The sequence below is a fragment of the Anguilla anguilla genome, chromosome 15 (genome assembly GCF_013347855.1).
Source record: "Anguilla anguilla isolate fAngAng1 chromosome 15, fAngAng1.pri, whole genome shotgun sequence".
Taxonomy (NCBI): Eukaryota; Metazoa; Chordata; class Actinopteri; order Anguilliformes; family Anguillidae; genus Anguilla; species Anguilla anguilla.
Genome location: NC_049215.1, coordinates 14,578,092 through 14,589,145, shown reverse-complemented (window position 1 = coordinate 14,589,145; position 11,054 = coordinate 14,578,092). Strand labels below are relative to the sequence as shown.

Genomic DNA, 11,054 nt, shown 5'->3' with positions numbered 1-11,054 from the left:
CAACAGGAAATTATTTAGGATATATGTCACATTTGATTAACTAAAACATTTATGTTCTACATTATACTAAGACAGGATTTCTGAACGACAGGTTTGTAAACTGCTTCCAACATGGTGGTGATACTGGTTAGCTGGCTATCTTCAAAACACTATTTTTTTTTACCATGAGTAAATGATCTACTGAAGGACTATTCACTACAATTGGTACTACTACTACTACTACTAATAATAATAATAATAAAAGAATGCATTTTATTTGTATAGTGTTTTTCTCACACTCAAAACACTTTATGACAAGTGAACATGAGCAAAGGAAAAAAAGCGACATAAAAGCAACAGAACCGCCAGCCTATTTATGTACATTATTATACGTGCTCAAGGTACTTATTTGTTACATGCTTCATAGTCCTGCATCATGATCGTGAAAACAAAATGTGACGTCGCTACTGTGGATGTGTAAATCGAATGCAGAAATTACGCTCTCTTGCAATACAACCTGGAGATGCATCTTGAATGGCAGATGTGCTGACTGCCCCATACCTACACAGAACCGAGAGTTTGGCAATTTTAACGGTTTCCTACAGACCTGCACACTGAAGAAGGCAACATGCCGAAACGTTTGTGCATGAATCTGCATTAAAGTAAACTAATAAAAAATAAATAATTACATTTTTTGAAGCTTTGTAGCCATTTTTTTTTGAGTGCGAACCAATTTCTTTTCAATTTCCTACAGAAATAACCACAATGACCACCGACTCTCGAACCTCCAGAACATTCATTTCTGTACATTCTTACCTCATGTAAACACACACAATTCAGATACAGCTTCACACGTCCACGCAATAAAGCAGCAAACTTGGGTTATTTTATTTTTCTCCAGACGATAAAATGAAAAACACAGGGGGCAAGTTACATTAAATAATTTATGAAACATTGGGTAGCATAGCTTTGGAATAGAGCTTGTTTAACTTGTGTAAGCTATAGTAGCCAATATTGTTGGTTGTATCTTGGCCTCATTTGATAGCAATACTTTTAACGGCCTATGTTTTGCAAGTTTTAATTAATGCCTTATAGACAGTGGTTTCTGTGCGTAAGTAACTTGGCATTTTTGTACGCTGAAAACGTTTTTTGTTGAGATTTACATAGCTTCACTGGTCCCATTTCCACTGGGTTTCGGCGGTTTCAGGATACCAGCCTGTGATGATTATCCTATCCCAGTACCTCCGTTATCATCTGTGAACGTGTGCAGGTCCTACATTCTTGGAAAAGACTAAAAAAAAAAAAAAGTCCGAAGGCTGAATAGCATTTCTGGTGGCCAATCAAGTTTGCGAAATATTTGACAAGCCCACTTGCTCAAAGCCAACGATTGGCTAGATTCGACCTTTCAGTGTCAGAAGTGTGGCGGGATATTCAGATTATCGGATTTTTCCGTTTTTCGGTTAGGTTTGTTTGAATTACAGCAGGCCTACTGACAGCGATTAGTCAACAAGCTAAACCTACAATAAGCAAGATTTTTATGAATCAGTAATCCGTTGAATGTCTTAAATATTTAAACTAGCCTTAAAGTGGACAGGAAGCTAAACGCGCCACCTGGCATTTTCTCTGCGAAATCCTCTCTCATTCAGTTACAGCGAGCTGGGCTAACTTGGCTAACTATTAGCTATACGTTCTTCTGATTTCATATTCTTGCTTGTTTGGGTTAGCTTTTTTGCAGGGTTGGGTTATTTTACTTTGTTGAGTGTTAGCTAGCTAGTTACATCTCGTAAGAAAACGTTTAACGTTTGCTAAGTAGCGAGACAACATGTGCTAGAAAATTTGGACAACCCAAATTTTACCTTGTATAGTGTTAGCTAGGTAGGCAGTGTATTAGCTAGTTATCCATTTACATAACGCTAACGATGGAAAATTATCACCAGCGTTGTGAATCCTCCGGCCATGGAAGGGAAAATAAATTTAACCGAAAGAAATGTTTTCCTGGGGGAGTTGCAGCGCCTTTTCAGGGGAATCATGGAAACGACGACGGGGAAAGGAAGCCTAAATTTGTAAGTACGGAGTCAATACATGTTAGACTGTTTTGTGACAGTAGCTAAAGTTTACTTCATCCTTGCTCTGTCTAAACGATACGTTAGGTACACAGATCAGCTGCGGTTTCCTTGCGTCACACCAGATAGCTATTTTAATCTGTGGTTAGTTGGGTAGCTAGCATACGTTAAATATAACATTAACAATGTAGGGCCTGCTAGAGTAATTTATTTGGATCTCGTGTGTTCTTGGTACTAGCTAACATGACACTGGAATTAACGTTAGACTAAATGATATTCGGTAAAGTTATCGGAGCGGTGCTTAGATCATGCAACTCGCTTCTGTGTACACATAACTAGTGTGTTAGCTAGATAATCATGTTAACCGAATACTAGACTTGTTTAATGCATTACTGAAATACTGTAATGAGTTATTTGTTTTGCTGTACTTGATTAAAAAAAATGTTTTTTATATTTCACTTAGTCATACACAGCGAGCTACTCTTGCGAATTAGGTCTTAGCTAACGTTAACTTTTGCTGTAGGGAGGAGCCAACAAACTGACGTTACTAGATGCCAAACGGAGTTTAAAAATTCCCGGGCAGGAGCCAAAAAGTCTGTTTTCTCTCCGGAAATAGCCGAAATAATCAGATCAAGACAGACTATTTCGTGACATTGGGCTTTTAAGTCAGCAGTTGCATTTTCATGTCTCAAAAACGAAAAACGCAGATGTTGCCATCTTGAGAAAAATAGCTCATTTACTTAACCGGCATCTCTCCTGCTGTGTGAATGGTTCGTAGATCTACGAAAAAAATATAACATGTCGAAGGATAAGTGGTCAGACTGGTGGCGCGTCTGCTAAACAAATGAGTACAGTAATGTAATATGATGTTCCCTATCGCAAATACTGCGTAACCATTCCAAAAAGCAGTGTTGTTCTCAACTTCAATGATTATAGTAACTATTTGTTGGGTGCTTTCAGTTCACATATTCATTTAAAGCAATACATTCATAATAAACCTAGGGAACAATAAAAAGGCATGTTAAGAACTAACAAATTAAAGACTGAATTATTAAACCAAAAAGGTATAAAACTGTATTTGTGCTGATTATAAACTGCTTGAAAAAAGCAGGAACAGTGGAAAGGTCAAAATAGACATAAGATATAAGAGTGTAAAACTATATCCAGTTTTGCAGAAAATATCTAATGGATACGTGAAGGAGTAAGACCGCTATAGCTTCAGTCATTGAAATCCAGGTGGAGACCAAGGGGTGCTACCCTGTGTCTGACTGACTTTTCCGAGCTCAATCAAAGGTTAAAATTAGCTACCGGATTAGTGTGCGTAATCCTGTGCTGCCTGTCCATGCGAGCCTGGCCGCTGCTACTGGTATTGTGTCTGCACGTCACCATGTGAGAAAACAAGCGGATTTGTTTGGACCGTGCGGTAGATTCCGGCTTCTGGACGTTGCCATTGCCACAGGTCTGCTCTGGCTAAACACAGAAGGGTTCAGGGGCTTGTGTTGAGATTATTATGGATCGTTAACCACTTTTAAGGCAGCCACTGAGTTCAAGGTGTTTCATGACTTTGTATAGCAATATTGCGTCCTTGTTCGGTTGTGACTGGCGCCAGTGTAACCTTGAAGGTGGTACATTTTTCCTTAAATGCTTTTGAAAATTGGTTTATGTTACCTGACAAACTCTTAACTTGAGCCTCAGGAATCTCAAAGGCTGTACAGAGTTGTTCATTTTTTCTTTGCTCCCATATTGCCGTCTCAGAAATGCTGCTTCTAGTGAGTCATGTTTCATTATGACCCTTATTATTACATGGTTAATTAAGTTTTCTAACGGGGCTCATCTTTTCATCTACTAATTGTTTGGCAAAGTGTTCATTAGCTGCTTGCTCTAATCAAGTCAATTTGTTGAAGACATTGAAATAGTGGTAAATTACCCTTTCATCATAGGCATCGTCTCATGGGTAAATACAGTGTGCTTGATTCAAGACCTTCATTGCTTCTGTTGGTAAATCCAACTATGACTGCAATATAGTCATCTTTGCATTCATTAAGAAAGGGAGCTAATGTTTGTAAGGGAATACACAAAGCAGTTACTCATCACTGGCCATGGGACCCAGAGTCTGTTGAAACAATTTTTGGAGTACTCTTTGCATGTAGAGAGAACCGTGTACCAAAATAACCTTTTGGGTTGTGTGATAGGGATGGGCGCAAGACATCAGTCCTTACCCTGATCATGTGACCATTGTTTTGAGAGATTTCCCTCAAATACAACAGATCTTGAAGTGTTGACTCCAGATTGTGGGAAATGAATTTTGCAACTGACAGGAAATGATGAAGTGTTGTGCTGCTTCTACATAATGGGATTTTAGCATATCCCAACATGTCTTCCTGTGGCCTTGTGACCTTTGAATTTGGAAAATGAATGGACACACTACATAAATGCATACATTGAATTTGTACAGTTTGACCATTCATTCATTAATTTCTTTTCCAGATGACCTTTATCATGATGGCTGCACTAAGGGTATTAACCCTTATGGGACCTGTCTCATTCGCCCCATCATCTTATAAGTACCTATTTTGTCCTGTCTGACCTGCCCCAATAATATATTTCTAATAGCTTCTCTGTATTTTACTTTACCCTACCACACTACACCAAACAACTGCACAAAATATAAATTATGAATTCTGGTAATCAAGGACATTTTCCCAACTTGGAGGTGAAACTGAAACTTGCAAAATGCATTCATGTACACATTCGGTACACACAACCTCTGGAGGGATAACATTGGTGTACGAGTGGTATAATTGTATTATCCATACAAGTGTATTCTCTTCCTTTAAACCACAAACCCATCGATGCCTCTGTACCAGCAGTTGTGAAGCCATCAGATCATCAGAAACTTCTGCAAGCTCCTTAAACAGTAAAATGTCCATCATGGAACACAAAACCTGTCTGGTCTAATCTGAAACGTCCTGCCCGGCACTCTAAAACTGAAATAAAACAAAAGTACTCCAGTCAGTGAACTATTCCTTTTAACTGTGTTATTCAAAATTAAGGACATATGGCAATTGAGTAACATTGACCTTTAGCCGGTGTTTGCATTGTTAAATGGCTGCAGGGCAGCGTTGCTCTGCTCAGCCCTGTAATATTACATCACATCGAGCGGCTTGGTGGCGTACGTCTCCCTTATCTCCGCTCCGGCTCCAGCGCTTGCCGCTGTCCTGGCCTCAGGCTCGCAGTCCAGCGCTATAACAAGCAATCTGGCTCGGGTGATTAATCTGGCACATAACCCACTAATCTCACGCAGGGCAGCCTCCCCGGGGGCTCCCCGCGCTGGGCCTGCGCCGGCGTTTCTCCCGCCGATTCGCAGAGTGCCGACGGTGTGCGGGTCCCTCTGAGCCGGCCTGGCCTCTCGCTGTGGTGTACAGTATAGCCGTGGGTCAGCGGGTCGCCCCCTCCCCTGCCCTTCTCCGAGGCCCCCTGAGGTAGACGAATGCCAGTTTTAGGCCAACAGCTAACCGTAAAGGTCAGGAGCTGGCGAGCTGGGCTTACTCATTTTATTCACACCTAAATGACATTCCAACCCAGTTTAAAAAAAGATTTTGCTGTTTAGAATAAGAAACGGCTTCATGCGGGGGTATTGCTGGTTTGCTCTTGTGTTCTGGGCTGGTGATTTGTTCTGGCACTTTCTTCTGTGTGTGCAGTAATCCCGCAGAAGCACTGGCCTGCCTGCCCTTCCTGTCCTGTCAGGCTGCTGAACTTTTAATGCAATTAAGAGGGATTGGGCCCACTTTTAGCTCGCTGGACGTACCCTGGAGGCTGGAGGTCACTGCTAGACTGTAGACAGAGAAGGAGGGATCAGTTAATCAGATGGATTCATTTCCTTCTGCAAACTGTGTCATGTTTTAGAGGTGTGCAAGGTGTAGAATTTTGATTGCTTAACATTTTACAGCTGCGAAGGACATAACAGTTTTGGCAAGTTGGTAAATTTAGGAAGGCACTTATGCATCCCTATTAGTAGTTGTGCTCCTAAATATTTTTTTTTTCCAGTTAGCACTAGCACACATCAGTTTTCAGGTGCAAATGCCCCTGAGCTGGGAGTACTGTAGAGCTGCTTCCTGAAGGACCCCCCGCTGGTGCGCACTCTCTCCGACTACGGGATTCCACTGCAACTGCGAGACAGGCTGACAAACATGATTCAGTTTGACTTCAGTTGCAAGATATTTCCCCCAGATTTATAGTCAAAATGATTTTTATTTATTTTTATTTTTTTCAATATTTGTAGGGAAATCAAATCACAAAAAGTTCTTAACATCTGTTGATATTTACTTTAGGTCTACGAATGAAATGGCCGGGTAGGGAGTGGGTGGAGAGTGCAAACGACAGATCTCTCATTTTAATGAACCTGCGTGCTCCGTTTTTGAAAACCCTCTTGCCGCTGCATAGGCGAAGACGTTGATGTATTATGGTAATTATTCATCATTTGAGGATGAGGCTCAACTTCTTAAAGGAGTTTGGAAGCGGTTGTTTCTCAGCTGGAGCTGTCCTGAGACCGCCTTATTGACGGCGGAGCGTTAAATCGGGACGTTCTCTTAATCTGGCGCAGCTGTGATGAGCGCAGAGCGGAGCCGCTCCTCCCCGTAAGTGATTCCTTCTGAGCCCGCCGTGAGACGCCCAGGCGTTTAAAGAGCGCGATCTGAAGCCTCCTCAAATCTGCGCGCGGGTGAGGAAGAAGCCAATCACGCCCTTAACGGGGAATAAGGCTGGCCTCCGCCGCGCTCGTCCACAGACGGGCCGGCGCGAGCCAGAGACCCCGCCGGTTCTGCTCGTATCCGCCCATTTCACGCGGGCTTCGCCCCAAGCCCCGAACACGGGCCTTTGCTGGTCTCGTAGACGGTCGCAGGCCCTGCGCTCCATGGATCCACAGCCAGCCTCTAGACAGGGATCTGGGGACTGGGGAATCTGGGGAATCGGTTACCAGTTTAGCGTAGATGAGCATCAATCCTCACAGCTTTGAATGTTTCATTAAAGTCAGCAGTGTTTTTATATAACATTCTTTCAGGGCCGCAGTCATTGACTGAGTCGAGACTAAGTTGCAAAGATTGTCCCAAAGTCTCTGTGCTCGTTTAGTTGAAATGCCTGTTTCTCGATGGAGAAAGCGAGCTGGGAGAGGCTCTTATGAGGAGCGCGGGGCTCCTGGTGTGCTGGGAATCTATTGATTCCTGCTCGTTCCTTTGCCTGATGTCACAGCTGGTGAATTTTATATTGGAGCCCTGCTAAATACCCACACGGGCTGTACACACATTTTTGGGAGGGATCTTCCAATATCTTTTAAGGGTTTCCTTCTCCGGTTCACGTCCAGATCGGCGAGCGCTGCAGAGTTTGCAGGGATGAGGAGGGAAGCGTTTGGCAGTGCGAGTCTGCGCAGACACAGTAATCCAGCATCGTATCCAGCATTGTCCACCAAATGTGGGTTCCCTTTGGGGAGGAATTGGAGAGGGAGAGGGCGGGAGCCTGCCAGAGTGACAGATAGAGAGGCACAGAGAAGGAGGAAGCAGCCAGTGTCCCTGGTGGAGCAGGAGTGCGTTCTAGCCCTGATGACAGAGGGAGATAAGGCAAACTCATCTTCACTTGATCGCCGCACATGGTCCTATCCGCCACGGCGTAATTCTGCTCCCATCCCGGGGATACTCGGGGGTTAGCTCACATTTCTGGAATAATCCCATCGAGGGTCCCTCACGGATTCGTATGAAGAAAGTGGCATTTTTTGCCACGGACATCGCGAGGTTTATTAAACCCACACAGGCTTATTAGCCTACAGAACAAGACACAATCACAGCAATGGCACAGCAAATGTCCGTTTCTAAAAATAATACTCCATAAAAAGTGCTAACAGGAAAAATAATGTTAATCCACAAACACTTGGCTGCACAGTCGTATGGGCAGAGCATAATTTGTGTTTGTCAGCCATAATTTTTCTGTTCTTGTTATTTGCGGGGTTACGGAGTGCTCGCTCGTTTAGCTTAATTTGCTCAGTGGAAACGGACGGACCAGACCGCTTTTCACTGCTGTTCTGTGATGAGCACCGCAGGCACAGGACAATTAGTCATAAAATTGAGTTTTCCTGTTTTAAAGGGAAGATGATGAGGGTTATGTTCTTTTTTAGAGCCTGCTTTGAGTCAAGTGAACTCTAGAATTTGTCCAGTAGGTGGCGCTTTAAACCCACGGAATGGAGACATTTGCAGAGTTCTGACGCTGCTTCCCCGCTCCCTCTGATGCATTAGTTTGTGTGAGGTTTTGGATCTGTGATTAGACATGCTGCGAAATGACAAAAGCATGAAATGGGTTTTAATGTTCGCATTCCTGAATGTCTGTCACCGCGCTTCAAAGATGGGACGATCAAAAAAACAAAAAGAAAACGCACAAAACTTTTCCAAGCTGCCGCGCACTTTCCGGCGTCCTCGATTCAGGATTTGTTGAGCGGTTTTGTCTAATTGCGTCTCGTCAGACAGCAGGGTAATCAATGTTTATCGTCTTCCTTCAGCAGAAGCTCAGGGTCTCATTACCCACGAGCACCGGCGAGAAAACTTTGCACGGTAACACCGATACTCGGTAAAGAAAAACAAAATAAAAACCCCTTAACCCAGTGCCTGGTAGGAAGTTCGGGAAGTGTTAGGAGAATAATTTATTGTAATTTTGTGTTTCCTGTTGCATTATAAAAGCCGTTAAAGGCATTCTCGTGGCCTTGCAGTTAAAGAGCCATTGGCTCCCTCACCCTGGGCCGTGTGTTGTAATGGAATACGGGGAATAGATTAGTGGTGTTGTAACAGCGTGCGGTTCACTGGAAAGGTTGAGACGCAGCCGGAAGGTTGCAGGCAGTTGGTAGCGATAGTGGCACTGAGGCGCGTGCTGTTTGTCACAGTCTGTGGGCTGCACTCTGTAATTAAGACAGTGGGAAGGAGGGGACTGTACTCTGCCCTGATTGACAGGGCCAGAGGCAGGCAGGCAGGCTGGCTCCGCGCTTCCTCGCTCAAGTCCCAGTGTTGCAGTGCACCGTGGGAAGAGTAACATTGTGTGTAATGTGTGACTGTGAACAGATAAAGCTGAGTGCATGTGCTGGTGTTCTCACATACAGCGTGATAAGTGATATTGATATTTGAATTGTCATTTCCATGGCAATTTATTTTGCGACTGTGGGTCAGCATAACTAGACGATGCCGCTGGTACACTCCTCAGTTCTTATGAAGGATGTGAAGGGACGCACACCTTGTATTTAGAAAGTATGCATTATACACTCACCTGGTGTCACACGTGTGTGTCCAGTATACATTATACACTCACCTTGTATAGATATATATATATACAATAAAATCATTGCTTAACACCGACCCACTGTGCGATACGTATATCATGTAGAAAATCTGCCTAACAATGTTTAGTATAATTAAGGCTGGGTGTTTGTCACGGAAAATATTGGCTAAAGTCATGGAGCAGTTGCGATAAAGTTGTTGAAAATAATGGAAAACCGGAAAAAAGCGGTGGTTTTAAAAACATTACATTTTAAAATTAATATAGATCTCATGCAAAATGACTGAAATTACGTGCAACTACAGAAACAGAGACAGGTCCGTGAAGTAAAAAAAAAAAAAAAAAAATCTGCGGGCAGTTGCCGCTACTGGAGCACTAAAAATAATTCATCCCTCGTTCCCAGCATAAATTACACACTCGTATCACATACTGCCGAGTGTGTTTATCTTATTGTCCCTTACATCCTTTATGCTTAGTTAAGGAGCCTAATAGCTGATGGAATGAGGCTTACCCTTTGAAGCTTCTTGCTTAGCAGTGCGCTCATGCATGCCTGTGTTCTTGGTTCGGAGGTGAACTCAGAGGGTGTGTTTTTGTGCAGGGTGGGTACCGTAGTTACGGTATATTTTGCAGCCCTGTGTCATCCTTATGAGCAGCTAGTGTAAACCAGGCCACGTCAGCTACAAGCTAATGGCTATGTGCTACTGCCATATGCTAACCTGCATAGGCATACATTTTTAAAAATGAAAGGCATTTACTATTGTGCATGGATCCTGTTATGCAGATGCAAGTGCTATAGAGGTTTCTGTCACATCCCAATGTCTAAATGAACGAACGTGGCTGAGAAGCTAGCAGGAAAAGAGTGGATTTGCCTGTGTCTGGCATGAACAATGACTGGATCAAACGGAGCATTTCATTGCCGGATTTAAATATGTAATTCTTAAGAATAAATTTGAGGAAACCTGTGAGAGATTCTTCCTCTAAATACGTTGCCTTTTTATGCTTTCTGTCAGTGATTGAAATGATAATTTAATGTGTCATGAACAATAAGACATTGCTTCATTCTGAATATGAATAGAATGTGTGCATTCATTGCTTAACTGTGCATTCTGATTGGATTTACGGTTTGTGCATAGAGGAAAACGGGAATGAGAGGGAGTAATGAGCACTGCACAAGAAGGGATAGATTTGCGTGGAGAACACTTCGAGAGGGCGAATGGACTGCGTTAAGGCCCGGGGAGCCCTGCCCAACAGCGCTGAGCATTTCACTAAAGTGATTAATAATCGCTCTCCCGCTGAACGCCAGTCCAGCTTTCCCCTGATTGCTCCAAACAAACGGCGGCCGAAACAAACAGAGCCTGGCTGGCTGGCGGAAAATGCAATTTGCCCCCGACACATTGTGCTCTCGAGCGGCTGGGCTATCTCCCCCGGAGAGCGGCGGTGATGCATTATCTGCTGCGTTAGGACGAGGCTGCTGGAGCGCGTTCAGCGCGCAGTCTGCACCCCGGGAGGAGCGCAGCTCAGCGTCCTGGCAGAGCCCTCACCTTTCACCGGCTGCCTGCTTTATCTGCAGCTACTACAGCGGCCAGAATGGGCTCGATAAGGCTTTAGAACTCACTGTGTGCACACGGTGAAGGGTGGAGAGGTGTGTCAGGCCAGCGGTATATTCATTACAGCCTGGGCAAGCTGTGGAATTCACACATACTTCAC

At 43.7% G+C, this 11,054-nt stretch overlaps 1 protein-coding gene across 3 annotated transcripts in view; it reads left to right on the top strand.

The window, feature by feature from the left end:
• Window positions 1-1,388: 1,388 nt before the first annotated feature.
• Window positions 1,389-11,054, top strand: part of LOC118214550 (protein diaphanous homolog 3-like) — a 334,802-nt gene continuing 325,136 nt past the window's right edge. For all 3 annotated transcript variants that reach the window (XM_035394600.1, XM_035394601.1, XM_035394599.1), the window contains exon 1: window positions 1,389-2,042. In XM_035394600.1, coding sequence (XP_035250491.1) covers window positions 1,899-2,042 — 144 coding nt within the window. In that variant the 5' untranslated portion in view covers window positions 1,389-1,898. The remainder of the gene's footprint in view (window positions 2,043-11,054) is intronic.